Source organism: Micromesistius poutassou (assembly GCF_964030765.1).
Source record: "Micromesistius poutassou genome assembly, chromosome: 16".
In the NCBI taxonomy this organism is placed as follows: Eukaryota; Metazoa; Chordata; class Actinopteri; order Gadiformes; family Gadidae; genus Micromesistius; species Micromesistius poutassou.
Window position 1 is genome coordinate 8,728,795 of NC_140286.1, and position 24,793 is coordinate 8,753,587.

General features: G+C 44.7%; 1 protein-coding gene across 1 annotated transcript in view; it reads right to left on the bottom strand.

Annotated features, from left to right (window-relative positions):
* Nucleotides 1–24,793, bottom strand: part of LOC311361416 (guanine nucleotide exchange factor VAV3-like) — a 50,862-nt gene that overhangs the window by 18,465 nt on the left and 7,604 nt on the right. The window contains exons 4-23 of the mRNA XM_084481583.1: nt 24,257–24,322; nt 23,831–23,948; nt 23,584–23,685; nt 22,952–23,020; nt 22,756–22,859; nt 22,312–22,411; nt 21,852–21,947; nt 17,750–17,818; nt 17,136–17,222; nt 16,004–16,089; nt 15,426–15,558; nt 10,499–10,608; nt 10,046–10,147; nt 9,563–9,654; nt 8,759–8,781; nt 7,580–7,613; nt 4,236–4,366; nt 1,201–1,266; nt 894–928; nt 458–574 (exon numbers count right to left, since the gene is read on the bottom strand). Of these exons, the coding sequence (XP_084337709.1) occupies nt 458–574; nt 894–928; nt 1,201–1,266; nt 4,236–4,366; nt 7,580–7,613; nt 8,759–8,781; nt 9,563–9,654; nt 10,046–10,147; nt 10,499–10,608; nt 15,426–15,558; nt 16,004–16,089; nt 17,136–17,222; nt 17,750–17,818; nt 21,852–21,947; nt 22,312–22,411; nt 22,756–22,859; nt 22,952–23,020; nt 23,584–23,685; nt 23,831–23,948; nt 24,257–24,322 (1,740 nt within the window). The remainder of the gene's footprint in view (nt 1–457; nt 575–893; nt 929–1,200; nt 1,267–4,235; nt 4,367–7,579; nt 7,614–8,758; nt 8,782–9,562; nt 9,655–10,045; nt 10,148–10,498; nt 10,609–15,425; nt 15,559–16,003; nt 16,090–17,135; nt 17,223–17,749; nt 17,819–21,851; nt 21,948–22,311; nt 22,412–22,755; nt 22,860–22,951; nt 23,021–23,583; nt 23,686–23,830; nt 23,949–24,256; nt 24,323–24,793) is intronic.

Here is a 24,793-nt window from a genome sequence, read left to right on the forward strand (position 1 = left end):
CTGTGACAGGAGCGCATGCAAGTCTTTACTACTTGATTTTGATAAGTACTTAGAAAGCGTGGAAAGTCTTTGATGTAACTCGATATATATTTACGGGGCATTTAGGGAACTTTTTCAATGGAAGACACGCTGGCTTGCTGCTGAAAGTCTCTTGACTTCCTCAGACCAAAGAAAAGACTGCTATTTGCTGCAGCCCGGGGAAGCAGCTAGTTCCTCCATGAGCCCAGGGGGCACAGCTATAGCTCTATTGAATTTGGTTTCTAAGCCCAGTGTGCGTGTGCAATGGGTGTGCGTGTGTATGTATATACATATATACACACACATATAAATATATATATGTGGAGAGTTGGTAAGAGGAAGGTAGACAAATGAATGCGGTCCATTTAGACAGGGTACATACAACGACAGACAGGTGGGTGGATACAAGGGTTCAACCACGGGGTAGTAAAGTACATACTTGATGCTGATGGCGTACTCGGTGCTCTCTTTGCTCCTGTGTCGGACCAGGAAGGTGCTGTTCTCACAGTTAAGCAGCTCCACTTCAGCCTGGGATCTTTCCATAGGCCCCGCAAACCTGAAACACCACATGCATGAATGTAGTCATGCACACACACAAACACACACACACAGACACAGAAACATAGATCCAAAAGGACACACACACATATCCACATGCATGCAAGTGTACAGACACACAGACACACAGACACAAATGCACACACACACACACACACACACACACACACACACACACACACACACACACACACACACACACACACACACACACACACACACACACACACACACACAGACGCTTACACTGGGGAAAAAGGTAAGACATACCTAGATATTGCTATCAATCTATTATAATTGCTTTATGCAGAACTTACCAGGGCTGCGCTGAGTAATCGACGGGTTTTGGAACCTGGAACAGATACAAAGGGACTGTGGTTGTTTTATCTTCTTAATGGAAGTCAATAGAGGAGGGGGCAGAGATCATTTGGGTTAATGCGATATTCCATTCACATCTAATAGCTTCACCCAGGCCTCCCCGACAGAGTGTGTAGCCACAGACTGAAAAGACCGCTAGCGTCTTATCCCAGGGAAATCGTTAAGAGGCCCATTATCCCCAGAGCGTGTGATAATCACATCACGGTGCATAACAAGGCTGGGGAGGAGGAACTTCTCTGCACTTACACACGGACACGGCCGGACCAAGTCGCTTGGGAAGAAGCCAGTCATGCCCGTCCCGAGGATTTTCCCCTGCAAGAAGCGCATGGCTTTTAATTGCATTATATTTGTCTGGAAGAATACCCCCTCCCCCTCCATTTCCCAACAGACACAGACCACGCACAGACACGGTACACGCACGCGCACATAAACTCAAATGCACACACTTGAAGACATTCTGTACAGACACATTCCCATAAACATACGCATGGACGCACTCGCACACACACACACACACGTAAACACAGTTTACCTTCTCCCCCTGCCTCTGTCACTGCTTTCAATAAATCCTCTGCAATTAGAGCACAACATGCAGTGCATCTAATTTACAGCCCGAGTTAATTATGGTTTGGAACTGCGCTGCCAGTTAAATGTGTTGTGCATCAAAACACCGGTCTTGTTTAGTACTTAATAATGGATCTTATTCTGGTCTCAAAACACCCGACCACGACACTCGAAGCCGAGACTCGCTTAAGGCCTATCAAGTGCGTTATAGGCTCCCCATCCTCCAGCACAGTCCTAGCTATGTTACACCAGCATTGAAAATAATTCAGATCCAATGACTAAACATAGCTCACACGTCGCAAAGTAATCACATTAACAGCAAAAGAGAAACCGTCTAAGCACTTCCACAATCTCCGCCATGCTTACGTGGCAATGTGTTTCGGCAAATAATACTTGGGACTCTATGCCCCCCCACCCCCCCCCAGGGTGTGATTGTGTCCCGTATCGATTCAGCAAGGAATGCTGCAATAAAACTCTTCTTCTCTCTTTCTCAAACACGGGACGGTCCCGTCATTTAAGGACGGGGAGAGGTAATCCAACCCCTGGTGGTGGTATCCTCCGCTGAGAGCTCCGGAGGGAGGGAGGGAGGGAGGGCGGGCGGGCGGGCGGGCGGCGGGCCAGCCCCGAGTCCATCTGAAGTCCATTGAGTGAATCAGGGCCATGGCATCAGTGCTGAGAGCGTGTAGAGCACCGCGCCCGGCCCTCCCGCCATGCGCACTCTCCTCTTTATTATTGCCATTGAAATGCATTTGGGGAGCGTGCAATCCCCAGCGGTAACGAGATTGGAAAGCGAACGCGTGGCCGTCTCTGTGATTCATTCTGCCTAATAACATTTCATCATAAAGTTTTTTTTTTGGTGTTTTTCTTTCCCTTTCCACCCCCCCCCACCCCCCGCTAGACAGAGGCCCCCTGTCTATTTGTTATGCCTTTGATAAGCGCCTGATAAAGATTAAACTTATTACTCTGTTGGCATAAACAGGCAGCAGCCCAAGGATCAAATGAAATTACAGTGATTGATCGCATTGTTCTGCCGGTGGGACGGGGAGAGGAGGGAGCTGGGGGTGTGATTGCAGTGTCTGGGTAATGGGAGGATGGGGTGGTAGAGGGGAGGAGGGTTTATGAATTTTCAATGTCTGTAATTCCATCCACCAGTGCCACTGGTGACAGTGAAGATTAAGTGCATTATTACTGCGTCATTATTTCCAGGAATAAAATAAACACGACGTCAGGCCCGGCCTGCTGTAACTTTTGGACCGGCCTGGCCTGACCTCCCGGCCCCTTCAGTGTACATGGTGTCGCTATGGCACTGAAGAAATGCCAAGGTGCTTGTACGGGTGCCAAATCGTGTGCTAGAGCGAGGAAGTAGTTACACGGTCATATAGCACAGTATTTGTCCATCCACAGCAAATTCCATTGGTAATGCGGATGATATAGGACAACCAAGCACGTAAGGGCATTTATTGTTGATTTCACTCAGCTAGAATGTTTATTGCTGTATCAGATCAAAATTACAAAAAATAAAAAAACATATAGATTAATGCATGTTTTAAAGGGCAACATTTATTGCTATGTTGCTCAGGTTTATGTTCGAGTCAGACATTACGACCATCGTCCCCATATTACGTCGATATACAGCAGTTTACAGGAGGAGGTGGAGGAGGAATAGGAAGGGAAAAGAGGAGGAGGAGGAGGAGGGAATGCTTTTAGTGCCAAGTGTGAAAAGCCTGGGTAGGCTTTCTCACTACAATGACCCCCTGGATAAATATTGATCCAGCACACTCTCAATGCCTGACCTCTCTGTGATGACTGTGTTGCTGTGTTGCTGTGTTGCCCCTACACTAGTGTATAATGCGCTAAAATGTCAAACTAATTCCAACACTATGAGATGTAGAGAAATGCGTTTTGGGCTGAGAGTTCTCGGATGAGTGGGGGTCCACCCCAACTTTTTGATACTTTTACAGTAAGGAGGAGAGGATGAGAGATGGAGAGATGTTGTACATGAAATGCACAACACACCGTGGCTTTACACCGAGAAGCATAATCTTATTTCGGACGCAGACATTGTAATAAACGACTGCTTAAAATTAGCTGCACACATCCGAACACACCTTGCTGGTCCCGTAGTCGTGACGTCAAAGCACATCGCAAAAAGGCAGGACTTTACAAAAAAAAAAACACTGGGGTTCAGAGCCAAGTGGAACATTCACAAGATGGTTGGCAGAGCCTGACAGAAACATAGCACTTTACTCCTGTTTCTCTAAATTAGTCTTATTTTAGTAACGTATAAAATGGTGTTGATTACCATGTTAATGATCAAACAAGACAAATTACAACGTTTTTGGGTTCAATGCCCCTTTAATACTAGTGGAGTTGATTTACATTGGGCTGGAAGTGTACCTGGAACTAGTTGAATGTGATTCAATTAAGGGACAGCATTAGCTGTAGCCATGGCATGCCACTTTCAGTTCATTAAGTCACAGATGGAGGGAGAGCAAGCGGAAGGAGATTATTGCGACGGAGTAATGAAAAAATAACACATTCACACTTACAAACTCTCACACACACACACAGGCACGCACACACACACATACACACACTTGAAAGCATATACACTTACAAACCTACACACACATACATGATTACACACCTTCAAACTCAAGCAAATACACACACACACACACACATACACCTACACGCACAACCAAACTCATACACACCTGCCACCAGGAGATGTGCGGGTTGGCAGAAATCAGCTCTACAACGTCGCCGGCCTGCATGCACAGCGGGGGTCCCTGCTGGGGGAAGGGGACGCCGCAGTAGTCTCTGATCACCAGCATCCTGGGTAATCCTAGCAGGCAGCCATCACACAGACATCTGCACTTAATGTCACAGCAACAGAAGTCACTCACAACTTAAAGAAAAGTTTAAAATGGGTCTTCAGATGGTTAGCACAAATAATACACACTGTGTATGCACAATGGATGGGACCCATCATTTGTGGAAATATGGTGGGACCCTTTGAAAATTCATTTGGGCAAAGACAGTATAGTATATGACATTAGGCGTCTTAAACTTCTATACCTCAAATCTGGTGAAAGGAGATTTTCTCCCTCTTTCACCTAATAATTGTTTCATCAATCATGTTGCTGGAGATGGGGATCTATAAGTGCATAATTGGCTAACAGCAAACACAAACTCGTGCAGCACTAGAAAACTTTTCCCGTTGGGGAGATAAGCTAAAACATCTGTTGCATTCTGAGAAAAGGTGTCTGTAATTGTGTTCAAACTGCATCTTGTAGACCATCTTGCGGCCACTGAAATACATTAGTGAAAAATTCCCTTCTGAAACCTTCATCCACTCACGCAAATGAGTTTCTATTCGGTAGGATATCTTCATAACGAAACAGGAAACAAGTCATGACTTTGCTCCTTTTACTTTTTCGGCTAGCGCGGTAGAACTTCTAGAGCCCATGTTAATACCTCCATGATTATAAGATGTCACTGAAAGATAAAAACAGTATTGTCAAATTTGAATAATATTATAGTGTGCCTAAAAGTGCTTGCTGTTTCACAGAACAATATTGTTCACACATTGTGTCAGCAAGACAAAGTTAACATACAAATACTACATTATTTATAACGTAAGAGTAAACACGCAGGCATCGGCACGCAGCAAGCTGAAACATTATTGTCACGTTACTAAAATAGGTCTCTAATTGAGTGCCTTTTCTGATGCACATCTATCTTCTTTTTCACTACATTTCATTGCAGATACATTTTACTCAATTACTAATATGATATTCCCCTTGCTCATTTAAAAATAAATAAATGTATATATATATATATAATTTTTAAAATTCTTATTCAATGAAGGTCTTCTTTCTGTTGGAGATAGGGCGTGGCACTGCCACTGCGGCTATGCAGTGGCAACCGGGCTTCAGGGGTGCAATGGTTCACAGAATTCCCCTGTTTCACTGAGGAACAATACGTGATCGAGAAGCTTGTGGGTGTGTCGGTCCGTGTATTATTTTTAATGAAGCGCATGACCCCGTAAAATAGTTGAATAATGATGAGCCGCACTTGCTGTATTCTTTCATCATTTCTTCATCCATTTTAGGGTTAGGAGGAGTTGTTGACGGGGGGGGGGCTACGGTGCGCAACTACATGTCTTTTGGTCAACATTTTCGTCTGGTCACCCTAGTTTAGCTGCTTAGCTTAGCATAAACCTAGCATAAATTAGCCTAACATACTTCCAAGTATAGGCCTCTCAACAAGCCAGCTCTTACCTTCCTTCTTTCAAGACAAATGAGACTCCCCTTAAATAAGCCATCAGTCCCAGGTGGACCATTCAAGGCCAGACCATTAACAATGGGAAGATTCCCTGGCCAAGGCTGGAATAACCTTCTGCAATTCTTCTGCAATTCAATATGATTGAAGGGGAGAGACAGTGAGAAGGAATTTTCACCTTCTCATACAAACACTCACAACAAGAAATAATCAAAGGCTATGGACTCGTGTTTGCTAATAGGGGGCCCTATAAATAAACCCATTTCACACAAGCCCCTTATCACCTGGTACAGTTTAGTGGTTGAATCCAATTCATTATGAGACACAGGGCGCTCCACACCAGATGAGGATCGGGAGATGCAGGTTCCCCCCTAAATTGCAGAAGCGGGGCTCAGAGCCATTCATCTCCTCTGCGCTTAGCTTCCCCCGCGCAGCGGCAGCCACCACAGCTCACCGCTCTCCTTCAGCGGGTTTTGCCTAATATAGCACCGCACGCACCCTGCTCACGCTAAGACGAAACACCCCTGCCAGCCAAGCAGACACAGCCACTTAGTCTGCCTCAACACTCCTAAGTCTACACCCCCCCCGGATAACCCCGCCCAACGCCACAGCGGCGCCGTCCCCATGCAGCTCCCTCCACGGCGCCGGCTAACAGCTAGCAGCTAGCATCCCTGGAGGAGGGGGTGCTATTGGAGGGGATGGGGACCGCGGGCGATGACTTTATTGCACACCACCACCACCACCACCACCCCCTCCCTCTCCCTCTCCCCCTCCACCGTCTTTAATAAGGACAATAAGCAAAGCTGTGCCTTCTCATAAGGCCAATTTATGGAAATTGATTCATCACTAAGGCAAAACTTGGCAGGCACTGGCAGTTGGGGGGCGTGGGTGGTGGGGTCTTGGAGGTATAAAGGGAGATATTTTTTTTCCCTGTGGTCCTTCGAATAATTCCTCTCATGATAGGAAGAAATCATAAAATCAAAACATCATACCTGGTTTCTATACTGTGTGGTGGGTGGAGAATGTGTTGTTGTTTTTGGACAGCATTTTTGGTCTGCATTATTACTATTCAGTGTGTGTGTGTGTGTGTGAGTGTGTTTGTGCTTTGTTGTAGAATCCAGAGAATAAAGCATCCTTGTAGGTATTTGTGCCCAGAGCTATTTGTGTTTTGCCGTTTGTGTTGCAGCTGCTGCTTCCAGCGTGAGAAAGCGAAAGTGTAAACATGTTAGTAAAACGATAAAACTAAAATTAAAAACTCAAAATAATTATTCTGTATATATTATTCATTCCTACATAGCATCACAGGTTTACAGCCGTCACAGTTTTCCAATAGCTAATGTAGAGCTCATGACACGCCTGATTTGACGTGTTTATTTATTCATTTATTTATTTAACCTTACAAAGTGATCCTCTTTGGCCAAAAGCTTTGTCACCTTATTGAATTTCAATGACCAGAATTAAATCAAAAATAGCAGTGATTCAATTCAAGGTTCAAGGTTAAATGATCCAATAAATGAGCAAGTACCCATATTTGGTATTCAGTGTTTGGCCTTCAGCCCAGTGTTTCCTTAAATTCTTTTGAACCACAGACATTTATCTCTCTACAGGAGTCACAAAGGGAGCATGTATTAGGTTTTATTATAGCACTATTCGACTAAAGGTTTGAAGGGCTTAAAATAACGTGTTGTTTGTTTTTCTTCTGTTGATTAAAGAAAATCAGCCCTTTGCCCCCAAAGTGTTTGGTCACAAGTGTTGCAGTCAACGCTATACTGACCTGGGCTGGCTTGCCTCCGTGCCGTTGAAACTCTCTGTGGAAAGAGTGACATACAGAGAGAGAGACAGAGAGAGAGACATACAGGGAGAGAGGGAGTCAAACACAGAGAGAGGCAGAGAGAGAGACATACAGGGAGAGAGGGACAGAGAGAGAGAGACATACAGAGAGTCAAACACGGCGAGAGACAGTGAGAGAGAGACATACAGGGAGAGAGGGACAGAAACACAGAGAGCGACATACAGGGAGAGAGAGAGAGAGAGAGATACAGAGAGAGGCAGAGAGCGATGGATTGAGAGAGGAAACATACAAAGAGAGAGAGAGACAGAGGGAGAGAGAGGTCGAGAGACAAACAGAGGTGTAAGAAAGAGAGGAAAGGAAGAAGAGAAGAACAAGCCTGAGCAAGTTTAGAATAACAAAGATGGAGGGTGGATGAAACCGGGAGAAAAAACAGAAAGTAAAGAGTGTCCGCGGCGAGAGAGGAGGCGAGGGCGATGCCCAAGAGGGTTGGACTAGAGGAGTGATACGGCTACAGAAAGGGGTCATTCACACATCATGCCCGGTGTCAGGATGACCCACCCGCCTACTCGTGAGCCATCGTCTGTGAAAGCTCCCTCCACTCTCAAAGCAAAGCCACCGTGAAAGACGGACGTGCGATTTTTCCCAAACCGTGTTGTGGAGGTGGGAAAAAAACATGCAATTCGTACATCATGCAACATGTATCCAGGAAGTGCGTCGGCGCTCATTCATTCATTCAGCGTTGTGTTTGCGTCGATGGTTGTGTGTGTGTGCACGATGAGAGTGTGTGCGTGTTTTTTTGTTATCCACTGTTTGCACTCGTACCGGGTATCACCAGGGGTGGAAAGCACCAGAGTATTTGAGTACTGTATGTCAGAACTATTTCCTTATATTTCTCCCTTCAAAGTAAAAACATCCAAGGGGGGAAAAACTGATTTTACTTTTGTTTAATCTTGTGTGTGTGTGTGTGTGTGTGCACGTGAGCATGCGTGTGTGCGTGTGTGTGTGTGCGAGCGTGTGCAAGCACACGCGCGCGTGTGTGTGCCTTCCATGTTAAAAAGCAGGGAAGCATCTGGCTGGGCAATGCCAATGCTAATGAGAGCGGCTGTGTTCTGTGAGCCGGGGGGGGGGGGAGACAGAGAGAGCGTCTGGACCGGGACTTACCTGCTGCCTCGGAGCGGCCGTATCTGCAACCAGGCGGGAGACAGACAAGGTGAGGAGCGGAAGAAACAGAACAGCAGCTCCCTGACACGCAACCTCAACTGTCCGACCGTCCAACCTCCACCCGGGGCCCTGCCTCGTCACGCATCCGGAATGCACAAAGAATGCCCTGTGCTGGCCCCCGAGACGGTGGGGCCACCCCACCCCCACCCCCCTCCACCACCACCACCACCACCACCACTCCACACCACTGTCATGGCCTTGTGACTTTAGCTGTCTGCCCAGCCACAGAGGGCTAACATAGCTGAACCAGCCCGACTGCCACTCCGCTCACAGAGCTAACCCTCACCGCCGCCGCCGCCAGGTTATTTTTGTGCCTGAGCTTAATGGCAGTGAGGGTGCGGGGTGAGGGGGGTGGGGGGTTGGGGGGGGGTATGGTGGAACTTTTTATAAGCTTCACACGTAGACAGTCATTTGAGTTAATATCATATGCAGGAAAACTTGAACGACTATTGGGTTATACGACATATGATCAGCCATGTTTGCGACGTATGCCAAAATATGCTCAAGGTGCCAGCTCTTCCAACGCATTAGCATATCGACACAGATGGCCTCTTAGTACACGTCAGGAAAAAAGGAAAGGAGAAAAAGATAAAAGGCCAGGCCAGTGGAAATAGCAGGTGAAACGGAAATGATTTGTGAGATGATTATGTATAAATGAATGCATATGCAAGTCTACAATTTCTGCATTATCTACAATAGAAACGACACATTTAAAAAATGTGGGAAATATTAATGAGGACTTACCTGTTCTCCCGCACATGACCAGGCGCCCAAGGCACTCCTTATGGGCGCCCAGGCCACACTTGTTACAGAGGTAGCCCTGGTTAAATATACCCCTGGGGGGCACCGCAAATGTTGACATGTTATTATCATAAAGCTTTCTGTTCTATAGACAAACACTTGGTTCATTGTGTGCTAATTGTTCTCCTTGCATGAGTATCATTAGAAGCGGAACACTATTCGCTTATCATGTTAACTAGTGAAACAAACCAGCATGGGCATCGATATGGAATTGCTAATTGAAGTTTAAATGTGCAAACGTGGTGTGAAGATTAAACAAAAAAATGGGGGCAAAGTGGAGAAGCCTTTGATGTCCCACAAATGCACAGAAAATGATCATAGCATAAAAGAAAACGAGGATCTACCAGTCGAGAACAATGAGAGCTTTGATCTGTGAAAAGACAGTGTAAAAACACATCGTTCACAGCCTTGCTGTGTGAGTGTTACCTGAGCAGGAGATGACAGAAGCTACAGGAAGTGATCCTCTCGAATGTGTGCATCTTGAACTGGTGGCTGTTGCTGTTAGCATTATCTGGTCGAATGTTTGATCTGTGGTGACACAGACACACACACACACACACACACACACACACACACACACACACACACTCAAATAACAGTGGCAAGTGTGCAGACCTGATCAAACAACGCCCATGCAAGAGTCAATACTTCACTTGGCCAACATGCACACACCCACACATCCAAGGTAACACAGACACACAAACACACGCACTGTGAAATAATAGAGTGAAATAACAGAGATACATATGCACACGAACACAGGTACACAATCCCGCTTGAATGCACAAAACCGTCTAAATACACACACACACACACACACACACACCCACACACACAGAAACACTGGGCCAGTTGTGAGCTGATGAACTGTATACCCACACGGCCATCTCAAACTGGTCCAACCACTTCTTCTTCAGCTCCATGGTCTTGAAGAAGAGCTCGAAGCCTGTGTGCCCCTGGTGGTGGGTCAGGTAGAAGCCGTAGCACCACTGTGGAAGCCCAGAGGGAATCAGTCACAGACACCCACACAATCAGCTGCCCTTTTGCAGTGAAATTCCACCCAATTAATTTCAATGTAATTCAAGTTCAACTCATGTGAATTCAATAAGGAGTTAAGGAAATTAGATACAGAGTTAAAGTTTACATTTGAACTGCTGGAAACAAACATCTAATGTGGAGCCCCCACAGAGAGAGAGAGCACTCCATAGAGATGAGAGCCCAGGACCCTGGACAGCTCCCCGACAGCGCGAAGAGGGAACAGGCCATATTTGGGCGCAGTAGTACTAAGCAATCAGTTCTATGAGCACCAGCTGACACAGATCTGGAGGCGAAACAGCTGGAACAAATCACTGATAATTAGCTAAATGGTTTTAACAAGGAGCTTCTCTGACTGGGTCAATTGGGAGAAGCTGAGGGAATTCGAGGAAGACCAAACCTAAACCAAAACGGCTACGTGCAGATGGTTATGCATTAGATGCCTCCCTCTGTAGGTTGAACACGTGCGTCACCACTGATTGGCTCGGTCGTCCTGCCAATACTTTCTGATGCGCCGCACCTGTGCTCCGCTTGTTGAGCGTGAACTGAAGAGACGTTAACAGGGGAGCCGGCAGCCCGGCTGCCGGGTTGTCAGGGAGTTTGGTTCTCATTTAAGATCATCACAAAAAGCGCCTGGAGGAGACCAACATAAGGAGGAAGTTGGGTGAAGAAGAAATTATGTTTTGTTCCAGTGCTCACCTCCTCCCCACTCACATTATTCAATAGAAACATTTTATGTGCATTTAACCATGTCTTTATCTGACCCACCATTGCCTCACTCAGCTGGCTTTGCAAACACTAAGCGTGTCAAAAGCGTGCTATAAGCCGTCCTACAGCGCTTAATAAGGTTGCCGTCGAGCCATGCCACCATGTAGCAAAACAGCGTGACTCTGATCCCATTATCCACAAGCCAATGTTCAGCTACTTTACAGGCTAACCAGATCAAATTAAACCTCCCAGACAGCACCATCTCTGGTGAAACACGGGTTATTACACCAGCCGTTTTTGCATTGGCTCAAATTGGTGCCGAACAAACTATGAAAAGCGACATCACCTTTGCACTAATCACTTGGCGACGCATAAACCAATCAGAAGCAGCCTGAGCCTGACACCGCGCTGTCCTGTTCTACATTTCCACCCCGCGGGCACTTCACCCCTGTGGCGTACTACATCCCACCGCAAAAATAAACAATCAAACCTAATGGCTTACATCTAATATCAGGTGAGTGAGATGGGCTCTCATGGGGGCGGCTGGTCGGGTCTGCGCGGTGCTGAGCGCTTTGCGAGCGCAGTGTTAAATCATTGATGCGCTCGCCAGCCACCGCCGTACACACACTGAAGCTTCATTTAGCACCGAATGATATATGGCCGTAAGCAGCCTTGGAGGGCCGCACACATTCATCACCTGACATTAGCATCCCCCTTAGCGTCTCTGTCCTCTACCATCTCTGTCCTCTGGTGAGTGTGTGTGTGTGTCTGTGTGTGTGAGTGTGTCTGTGTGTGTGTGTGTGTGTGTGTGTGTTTGTGTCTGTGTGTTTGTGTAGGGGTTCAATGGGTTCTATGAACATGCATGTAAGTATCTGTTGTTTTATTGATTTGTTATTATGTTTGCACCTATCACGGTGATCGTGGGTGTGTGTGTGTGTGTGTGTGTGTGTGTGTGTGTGTGTGCATGCGCTTGTGCATCTGCCTGTCTGTGTCTATTTGTGTGTGTGTGGTAAAAAATGATGATCTCCAGTAAGTGGAGAGGAGAGAAGATACACATGACAGATGCATTGGGTCGAAACACAGAATCTACAGATTTACTCTGTTAGCTCTGTCGCAATTACATTGCACCACGATCCATTCATGTTGTTTTACGTGACAATACAACGCGTGTGTGCACACACACACACACACACACACACATAAATCAGTATCATACAAACGTCGGGATCATACGGATAATTACACACACACGCACACCCGTACACACGCACACACATAGAGCTGCATTTGCATAATGATAGCACAGCAGATTAAACGACATTGATCACAGAGTCCCTTTGATGGAAACCCAGGGAGACGCCCCGCCCTGACAAGCTGTCACTCTCACCATTTATCTGCATTTGGCGACGGAAAGAAAAGAGACCATCTGGGGGCGTACATCATGCACCAAGCCCCCTACTCCTCCATAATCCCCTCCACAAAATACAACACAAAGAAACAGGGGACACTTGTGGACAAGAAGCCATCAATGACCAGAGAATAGCCGAGTCCACCGGCAATATATATCCATTTTGTTTCCGATGTATTGCTCTTGTCATATATCTTAATGTGTGTGTGTGTGTGTGTGTGTGTGTGTGTGTGTGTGTGTGTGTGTGTGTGTCTGTACGTGTGTGTGTGTGTGTGTGTGTGTGTGTGTGTGTGTGTGTGTGTGTGTGTGTGTGTGTGTGTGTGTGTGTGTGTGTGTGTGTGATACACGGTTGACCCCTGAAGCCCAGAGTGAAGTAAGCTCTAATTGTCCTAGATTGCTCATATTAGCCACAGCTAATTTGCTTTCATCAATATAAACGCTCTCCACTCAACCATCTCTGCTGCACTCCAGCAGATATGCTGCCACACCTATAGTTAAGCCCATAGTAGGGACAGCCCCAAAACATCTTTTGACACATCACTTGATCCAAAATGTCATTATTGATCAAAAGGTGAGGTCATCAATTAAATTTACCGCATCCTTTTTCTCAGTTTTGGATCTACTGTTTCAAATTCATTAAAAATGTTAATTTCACTGATTAATCATTGTGTTTTGTGTGCTGTGATTGGGTCATTTTGGCAGCTCCTGTCATGGAGGCTTTCCTGTTCATCTAGGGATTTCTCTCATGTTTCTTTAATCTTTTATAGCATTGAGTTTGAAAGATGAGTCAATGAGCCTTTTTGTTGTTGTCTTTGAGAGGTATGTAAATCTACAAAACAAGAATAATTTGGCACTAGAAATGCCTTTCCTCTCACCGTCATGACAATCCTCTCCTTCACCCAGTACCTCTACAATTCTTAAAGGGCCCATCTTATACCACCAGGTGTGACTTTGAATAGCCATTACAAGTCATTTGAAAATCTGCCTTTTACTGTGCCCCTTCGCCCCTTTTCCATCAACAGTACCAGCTCGACTCGCCTCAACTCACCTCGACTTGGCCCACCTTTTTTTTGCGTTTCCATTGGCAAAAAAAGTACCCGGTACCTGGTACCGGGTACTTTTTTTGGTAGCACCTCCGTCAAGGTTCCAAGCGAGCTGAGCTGGTACTTTTGTATGACGTAAACAGGCTGCTGGCAACTGATTAAAATGACTTTTATTTTATTTTGTTTCCCATTTCCCGTCATAACCTTTCCCGGGAATCAGGAAATAGTCTTGATCAGATTTCTTTTTTATCGGAATCCCGTCTCCCGGGATTAAAACCTAATGACAACCCACCCATGTTGAAGATGTTCTTTTCTACGACCCGCCCACGTTGAAGAGGTACTTTTTTAGATGGAAACGCAACGTGTCTGGAACCAAACCAAGTCGTGGCGAGTTGAGCTGGTACTGTCGGTGGAGCGGGAGTGTCCACCTAGATTCATGGTGGATAGATCAGTCTACCAAATGGACTGCATCAATCTTATCTATCCATCATACATGTGAAAATACCAACTTGTGATCTCACTAAGGAACAGGAAAAGGCAGCTTTTCAAATGGCTTCTAATGGATAATCACACTCACACCTGGTGGTATAATAGGGGCCCCTTTAATTTCCCATTTGCCGTTCAACGGTGGCTGTTGAAGGGCAGAAGGCTCCCAGTTGTTTAGCGCAAGCTCTCCTTCAATTAGTTAGTATCACTTCAACTGGTCGTTTGTCACGTGAATAAGAAAACAAATCAAGAATGTTATATAACACAAACTTTGAGTAGAAACTGTATTTAAATGATCAACTCAGCTAAATGTGATCAATCAAAAAATGAAACTAATACTTCATTATTTATAGAGTGTCTTGTCTCTATGCCTTGAATAAACTTTTTCTGCACAATAATGAATCTTTTAAAGATTTAAGTGGCATCTAGTGGAACGGAGTTGGCAGATGTGTCATATAATATTCAGAAGTATGTTTGAATTTGTGTATAATCTCAGGAAAATGTGAATCGTTGTGTTCTTGTTTCCTAGAACGAGACCTTTATATCTACATAGGGAGCCTGCTGTACCACAGAGCCATAGACTATAGAGAGGACATGTGTTTATAGATGCTACCACAATACTAGGAATTGTTAGCAATTGTTAGTAGTTAACAATTAGTAATCATAATCGCTATTTTGTAAGCTATGAACTATAGTTTCACCTACTAAAAAACAAAATACTATTTATAAATCTATCAGGGAATCTCCTCACTTGACGCTTGGCTACTCAATGCTGTTGTATTGCTCTTCTTGTAGGCTACGTCAAACAAACTGAATCGACAAGAAAAAACTTTTTCCCGCTTTCGGTAGTTCATCGAGTTTTCCGCAATAAGAAAAAAAAGCCAAGATAAGACAGATATGTTGTGTTTTTACCCAGCACCAACCTCTTGCCTGCATAGAGCAGATATTCTTTTTTATGACAACATCAGAGTTGTCAGTGGAGTTGTTTGACAGCATGTGATGGAGGCACGGTATCAGCATGAAGACAGAATAGAAAAGAAACGATACAGGACAGCGCTGCGTCGAGGCACGGGTACACGAGGGTAGTTACTAATGGATTGGTTTGCATTTGCTGTTGCCCACTGACCTTTTTACCTTCTCTGTCTGAGGTGGGGTTGTTGGTGATCTTGTAGAAGTTGAGGTACAGCACGTCCTTCAGCTCGTAGTTGTCTCCCCGCCGCTTACACAGAATGACGGCCAGGTCGAAGAGAAAGATGTGCCTGGGAGGGAGAGAGAGACAGAGAGAGAGAGAGTGAAGACACAAGCTCTCGTAGGGCTGAAGGTGTAAGCGATAGAAATGACAAGGTCCACAGCTTTGCGTTAGGCCCTTCTATCAGCACCGAGGTAAAGAGCGCTCCATCAAGGTGAAATACGCTGCGGAGGATTAAATCTTATCGACTACCCTATCAGTTGACCTCACTTTCTCAGTGTTCCCGTCAATGGTGAGCTGCTCTGTTGGATACCGAGTTGTTCACATGAAGATGAATATTTACTACTTGTCGCCCCCTTCCCCTTCCCGGTCTCCCTTTGACAACTGTCTGCATCCTCCTACGTTTAGCTCTGTCTACGTACTTTTGTGACAGTTGTATTTCTTTACCACGTGTCTTTATCTCGTGTACGGGTTTTGTTTTTCGATACGGATCCACATTGAGTGCATGGACCTACCTGTCTTGTTTCCTCTTGTCAAAGTTTGAGACGATGCGTACTTCTCCGTCGCCCTTGGGTCTGCCGTAGTTGATGAGAGGCTGGTTCTGGAGACCCAGAGGAGAGGAAGGGAGTTATTAAAAACACGTCTTGCGGAGCATGGTTTACCGGGTTACCAGGTTACCTACTCCACTAGTGTAAAAATGATACGACCGTCAGAAATTTATTTGTTTGAAATTTGAAAATGTGTCATTTGATTTCTTAATTTATTTTGTCACCATATCAAACATTTACCACCCATAGCTTAGAAAAAAGGCACACATCTTTTTTTGCTCGTAAGACATTGCACATTGCAACTCGAGGTAACAAATCCATCCAATTGTCAACATATCTGTGTATGGACATATCTATCTGTGTATTGTGAGCGGGCTCCGGGCGGCACCAGGCCATCACATGGCCATGGACTGGCATATGGCGGCCCCAGACATTCAGCCCCACTATGCTGGTGGACAGCAGGGCACAGATCAGCTCCCTGTGTAGCCCCGCCCCCTGGGGAGAACCACTCACCTGGGACTCATCAGCCCCGTCAGCAGCCTGGGCCAGCTGCCCGGGCTGGTTATCTCCATCCATGCCCCCCACTTACACATGAATATCTTTGGAAAATGTAGTGTTTTTCATTCGGTGTTGGCCTACGCTAAAAAAACTGTGTTTTTTCGGGTCACTGAAAACTGAAAAACACTGTCTGAGGTGTGTTAAGCATTGACAACGGGACCTCAATTTGCGCATTGGCAGTTGTTGTATTATGTTTGTGAATTAATCTTCCTTTGGTGTTATTTCTGTTATTTTTGGGATTTATTTATAAGATACATTAACACATTGTTGTCTTCGTGTCTTCGTGTTGACATAGATGTTAGATGTAAAACTGTTGGTGTGAACAGGAATGTTTTTGTGTACGCCCCCATAGGACATTCACAAAATATTTGTGTACATGTGGACAGGGTCGACAGAAGTGACATTTTGATCCTGAACAAGATGGCCATGCATGTTATATACCTAATGTTTGAGAAGTAAAAATCATTGTTTTGGATCCATGCTTGGTACCTCCCAGTATATAGTCATCACAGAGCACAGTTGTAGAGGTATACATGATTACCAAGTTTTCGATAGACCTCTGGTATTGGTCGATCTCTCTCAGTGTCTCATTGTCCCTCTTAACCTCGTTGACATACTGGGCCAGGTCCTGGGACACACACACACACACACACACACACACACACACACACACACACACACACACACACACACACACACACACACAAAACAACAAAGGAATTGTAAGAGAAGTAATCAACTCTGTCACACACACGCACAGGCCCGCACGCACAAGCACACACACACACACACACACACACAGATCCCACAACTTCACATTCCTCAAAGGAGAAAACAAAATCCTTTGAGTCATTGCTTGCATTTTCAACGACACCCCAAACGGTGTCATCTTCTTATCAGAGGCAGACGCGCTGAAGTGTTTGCCGTGTGAACGGGTGCTCTTCACAGAACACTGTAGTGTAAATGCTTTCATTTAATCACTTCACACTTAATTCCGGCTGCCAAACATGAATGATTTATTATTTTTAACATCTCAAAACGCGTCGGCGGTGGTTTCAGGAGTATTTTTTTCATGCCTAAATATGGCTCCTCGGGTTTTGTGGGGTTTGCGGCCAACTTTAAAATCACAATGATTACCACCAGCGCCACGCTTACTTTCATGGCATCGAGGGCCATCCTCAAGTTGCTCTTGTCTGCCGTGTCGTGGGTGTGTTTCACCAGCTCCTGGGGGATAGACAAAAGAAAAGATGAACAATGACATAGACACACACACACACGTACACACACACACACACACACACACACACACACACAGGAATACATACACACACAGTGTGTGTGTATGTATTGAAGTGTGTGTGCGTCACACACACACTTCAATTATATGGCGGAGGTCATTTGAGCGTCAGTGATAGACGGGAGGCTTTTCTTCAGACCACAACGATGAAAAGACAGCCTATTGTCTAATCTAAAATTTAATCAGTGCGTATGTAGAGCTTGGATGAATGAGAGATCTTGACAAAAAACCAATGGGTTTTTTTCCAGGGGGAGGATGGACCGCCGCACAGACAGACAGACAGACCTCTCTCCAGCATGAACAAAACCCATGATAATACAAACGATGAGAATCTCCCCCAACCATCTAAGCACACCCCAAACTTTCTTGACTCAGATGAACATGCCTGGGAGAATAATTCTTAAATAATAATAATAACTAATTGCATGTATGAAGAGCTTTCATGCCAGCAATCACAAAGTGCAGTACAGGGCTAAAACAGAGCATGCGATTCGAGTCAATCACCGCGCCCTTTCCATTGTATAAGCCACCTCATGGTTAATGGACTAAAATGGACTACAGTCACGAGATTAACATCTGATCTCCCCATCATTGCCCAAGTGAGCAATGATGGGGTTCAGTCCCTTCACTTAGACCCAGTGCCTTCAGCGATGTGTTGCCCAGCCTCTCATCTCATCTGCCCGCACCAGCAGATACGTTGGGCCAATGCTCTTACATGCACGAATATACACGCATCAATCTGTAGGGCCCCCCTTAAGTGCCATGAATATGTTATAACTTGCATTTCCCTTTTTGCATATTATTTATGAGACTTGTGGTGTTTTAGGCAGATCGATGCAACAATGGTAACACAATTTTATGTTATGTTAACGCTGCATGTGATCTAGACTCGAGCATGTGCAGGTGATCGTGGGACATTTGTATTTATATGTATGTCTCCCTGGTAATTACAGTGTTTCCCATACATAGACCAATGTGTGGCACAGCGCCACAGATTCGACAACGAGCTCCACAAAATGATTCCGCTCCCCCCCCCCCCCCCCCCCGGTCAACAATTCCACCCCCGGTTATAATGTAAGCATTATAAGATTCTACAGTCTCACTCCGGCCAAAAACCAAAAGTTGCCAACCCTGCAGGGGGGCACCACACAGTGCCCCCCCCACCCCCACCCCCCCCCACAACTCTGCCAGCCCGTGATCGCCGCCCCCATCCCCCCCCTCAACAACTCATTTTCGGCGCACGGAGGGGGTCTCGCCCGGGGCGTAATTCAATGTAGAACCGCTACTGGCGCCACACATTGCTACCTGGTCTGTGGGAAACACTGAACTAGCACTACTATCCAGATTTCTGGTGAAAACTGTTTCAGCGAAGTACAACATTACAATATGTAACATAAGCAACACCTGGCTAAGGGTTTCAGATATCATCAGAATAACAACTACTGTATTCTTAAAAAAACACCACATATATTCATATAATGAGGCTTCCTAATTGCTCCTAGGTAATGCATGCAGCCAAGGAACAATACCACTGTTGACTATCTTCAGCCGTGATAACCCATCACATTGGTGAATTCATACTTTGCGGTCACGTGACTACCTTGGATACCTGGAGGGCAACAAACGCTGGCAAAATGGCGACGAACAACGGCCAACCAGGGGAATTGCAGCCTGGTTGGCCGATACAGATTTCCGATACTTAAATAAATCAACTATTTAGACCATTTGTCACAAAATGTTAAAATTAGATACGAAGAGAAGATAAACATACTCTGAACTTATTCATTGCTTTGAAGCTGGCAAAGACTCTCCAAGTCTCTACCAGACTTGGAGTTTGGAGATATTTACATTTATCTCATTGAGAATCCGTCACCTTATACCGCACAACAATTGAAAGCCTGCGGATGGGTTAACAACGCTGTCGTATGGGAGGTGAAAAACAGGAATATCTTCATAATCAAAGCAAAGGTGAATGTTACTATTCCACCATCCACTATGAAATGTCCCCTTTTATCCGCGATTACATAGCCAATGTGGTCTTATTATAGCCCGATCATTCACTAAAATACACATAGAAAGATTAAAGCATCCAGCATATGATTTCAACAATGTGTGAGGGCAGGGATGATCGCACAGTTGCTGTTACAGAAGGCTGCGTGATTTAATCTGCACAGTGGAATGAGCGCTGGGCGGAGATGTTCACGCATTTCAGAAGCAGGGAGATTCCGTACAAAAATAAATGTCTAATTTGTCAGTTTGCCATGTGTATGCCTGGCACAAATGCTCCCGTTGAACTAATCTTTCCATCATGGCGGTATTTGGACTGAGAGGAACCTAAGGACCGTTCGTGTGGTAAAACTGGCGACGTCCTGATTATGTTACTAGGTTTCGTTGCTGGAGTTCTTGCCCACCAGCCAGTGGTTGTGACGTCACGTGCAAAGTATGAATATGTTGATTATTCAACATTATTATTATTATTCATTCGTTGGCAACATGTTGGCGTCTAGCTTTCCAGTTGTTCCAGGTGGTGAAGTTTCACCCCTCTAATCTGATGAACTGACATCAACTGTACATACTATGATAGGGGTTTGTTCCAAATATTGAGATCTAGTGGTTTGATGGAATCTTTACAATCTTGCTGCACACATTAAGGCACTGAACCCATCCAGACCATCACAGGAGCAGTGATTCAAGTGCATTGAATGACTTGTGTTGTTCTCTGTATGCATGTTTTGATGTTTGTATGCAGCAGACACTGGACTTTCCAGGACTAATTTATTTAGGGACAATAAAATCTCTCTTATCTTATCTTATATTATGTTTTACCACACGAGTGAAAGTGTACATTAGTTGCAATAACTCCATTGGTTGTGTGTGTGTGTGTGTGTGTGTGTGTGTGTGTGTGTGTGTGTGTGTACAGATGGACACACACATGCATGTGTGTTTGTGTGCATCCATGCATTTGTGTGCATGTACATGTGTGCATACATGTGCGTTTGTGTATCCATACATGTGCGTGTGTGTATCCGTACATGTGCGTGTGTGTGATAGTCAGTTCACGCTCCTTCCTTGATGCATACGAACCTCCTACCCTGACCTTTCCGAGCCTTCATCAAGCTCGCCGCCCACCGTCGGCAACACAACCCCGGTACAATAGGGGGCCGCAGTGTGGAAAACATGCCGGGTCACCGCCCACTGACACCAGGGGAGGGGCCTGACCTCTTCCAACTAATTAAAACCCACTCGCTATTGGCTGGACTCAGCGTGCTGTCAGCCCACACCTTCACCTCTGATTCGCTCTAACTAGAGGTGAACTTCTCACGCTGCCAGCAAAGGGAAAATGGTATCCAGGTGAATTAGGAGGACGTAGTGCTTTTTATTTGATTTCTTTGTGGGCATTTAACGAGACACCTCTCAGCAGCACTGATAAAACTCAATTTACACCACACGAGTGCTCCGGTCTTGGTTCCTCACTTAAATCAGTGAGATATGCTACCAGTGCCACACTTGTTCCCCCCTCAAGCCAAAACAATTTTTTGAAAAAAGATGTTATCAAGGGATATAAACGAGGGGGAAGTAGAGGGGCTTTGTGAGAGAAAGAGAGGATGTGATGGATATAATTGCCTATATTAACCCAGGTTATTAGAAAAAATATGTATTTTTAGCAACGTGAAACAGAACCTCTTAAACGTTCCTTAAGGTCTTTTGGGGAGATAACGTGGAATAGGTCGCCCCCAAGTGGTTGCTGATAAAATGACAATTAAAAAAAAAAAAAAGTGCAGGTCTGTTTGGGTTGGGCTGTTGCTACAATGCCCAGCACTAAAACCACACCTACAGCTGGGGAATCTAGAATGATATTGATTTTTGCTTATTTAGCTTTTTCCCTGATCACTATGGATACGAAATAGAAACACAATATACTTTCAAAGCTTTAAGGAATCCTGAGAGCTCAGCCTATACCTGCAGCAGTAGATGGTACTTGAGGACTCTCTGCATGGGGACGACCAGCAGATCCCGCAGGGTAAACTTGCCATTGTTGGCCCTCTTGGCACACTCCTATTAGATACATACAAGACAAAATTAGTCAATTGCAAAGTAACATGACAGCGATTTTTAATTAATCAACATGAATTGAACAGTATGATGTTAAATATTGGAGAGCAGGGGTAACATATCAGTTACATATCAGTCAGATAGATGCCATTCAGGTGACTTGGTATTTGTTTTTAACAATCATATATTACAGTTACATATTACATTGTCCTATGCCGAGGCCATCTGGGATGCAGTTCACAAAAGGAACCACTAGAGAGAGCTACAATATTCCTTTCAGTTTGGTTGTAAGTGAGTATTTGCTGTTGTATGATGTTGTATACACATACAAATATTTTAGTGTGTTGTAAACAACGGTCAGATATACCTCTAGCTTGAGACGGACGTCCTCTTTCTCCTTGCAGATGAGGTCCAGCACGGCGATGGCTATCTCCACCCGACTGCAGTAGATGCCATAGATCAGTAATCTGTCCACAGGGAAGCATAGACAGAGAGGATTCTATCCAAGGTGCCTCTCAAAGTGCTCATTCTGAACCATCTACATCTATAAGTGAATCACAGAATGAAATTCAAACTGTCCACAAATGACTCCACAATACATACTAAGGTCCTACAAAATGGCCCTTGCCTATTTCTTCATAGATAATGAACATTTCATTCAAACCACTGCCTTTTTAAGGATGCATCTTTGTTGTAAATTAATAATCAAACGTTATTCATAGCATTGAGTTCTCTTCCTGTTCCTGGGTCAGGAAGGGAACTTTACTTCCCTTCTCTCGAAAAACGGAAGAATGGGGGACTGTGTGTTTACCTCTCCTTGTAGGTGATAAAGATCTGGTAGAGGTTTAAAGAGTTCCTATTCAGAATGGAGTCCTGCACGTCCACCATCAGGCTCTTATGAACTTTCACCAGGTCCTTTTGAGGAAGCAACACATCAGTGACCGTAGGAACGCAGCTTCTTAACGTGACATTCAGAGAGGAAGAATGAAACCATAGCGGACACCTACTGGGATGTTGAGGAAAACCTTGTCGATTTCTGCCGCTGAGAAGAATTTCTTGAGGGGGTTCAGGAAATACTGCATGGAAGTGGCGGAAACATCTTTGTTTTTGGTTGCTGTCACTTTTCCCCCCAAAACATCTTAGCATAAACAAAACTTAATTCTTTCTTTATAGTTGTTGTAGGTAAAATATAAAGCGAAGAATAATGTATGTTTGCTTTGGAAAATACTTTTTTGCACTCAACTCATAGTCTAAGTGAGCCCCCTGTTTCAGCTCGAATTCAACCACAATGAGTTAAAAAAAATGGGGTTGAGGGTTCAAGGACACCACAATCAACCACTGCTCAGTCAGTTTTCCACACAATCACAAATTTTGGTGCCGGAGTACCTTCGTCGTGACGTCGAAATGCCTCAGAAAAAGGCACATTGACGTAACAGTGATGACATGAAGATCATATAAGGCATATCACCAAGTTTAAAAACAGACAAAAAATGATTTTGTGTTCACTGGCCCTTTAAACAAACACTTTTGCAACTATTAAAATCGCATGCAAAGTATAGCAGAAATTCCTCAAAATATCAGAAGTACCTTGAACTAGATGTAAACAAGTGTATAATAAATATATATGACTGTATTTTACCTTCTCTATTGACTCCAGGGTCTCAGTGTATTTCTCCTCTGTCTGTTTGATCTCTGACAGACAGCAGCTCCTAACATCCTGCTCCGGCTGCTGTTGCTGCTGCTGGACGAACAAGCACAACAATTGTTACTGTATATAAACATTGTGTGTGTGTGTGTGTTCGTGTGTGTGTGTGTGTGTGTGTGTGTGTGTGTGTGTGTGTGTGTGTGTGTGTGTGGGTGTGTGTGTGTGTGTGTGTGTGTGGTACCATGGGTGCTTGCTGTTCAGTCCTCATGAGATCTTCGTAGATGTCTTCGCCATCGTAGTCTTCCTCTAGCCTGTAAACCGCTGCATACTGCTCTTCCTCATCCTCAGGGGCGTTCTCACTGCCGCACACACACAAACAAATGCAAAAAAACATTAGAATTCGCAAAAACATCCTGAAATAAATCAGGTATTTATTTCAAATCAATGAATGTTTAAATCAACCACCATGTAATCATGTATAATTGATTCTATATCTATATAATTGTCTATAACTGCACAATAACTATGAAAAACTTAAACATAAATAAATACATCCATCGATACATATGTACCTACATACATACATACATATGTATGTACATACATACACACATACATACATGTACAAGTACATTGGCTTTCAGCTGAAATTAACTCATGAACATACTCAAGCAGGTCCTCCAAGTTGTTGTAGATGTCCTCCTCGTTGAGGCTCACCTCTGTAGGGAAGGGTCTGGAGAACACAGTACATTCTGATGTCAGGGTCCCTCCTCCTCACTAGACCCAGTATAGTAGTACACATGAAGGCAGGACAGATTTGTCTGAAGGCTTATGGTTCGTCGATTTTTGGTGTCAATCAACTAAACCCAAGATGAAACCAAGATGAATCTGACTGTTCAAAACCAAGACTAAAGCAAACACTGAACTGTCGGGCAGAGGTAATTTTGAAATAAATAAAGGTTACTCATTTGGTTATATTGTGAATAAAGTTGTAGGAAATAACATTTTGTGTGCAGGTGCACAAAATGAATGTATCAATAATGAAAAAATAATTTCCTGGTAAAGGTGTGCGGCATAAGTGAACTAGGCACAAAATCGAGGTTTCCATGGAGATGGTGCTACCGCAGTGCAACCACATTGTTAACTAGGGGAAAGTGAGTCACAAAATCTTGAGTACAGGTCACCAAGATTGTCATCAGAAATG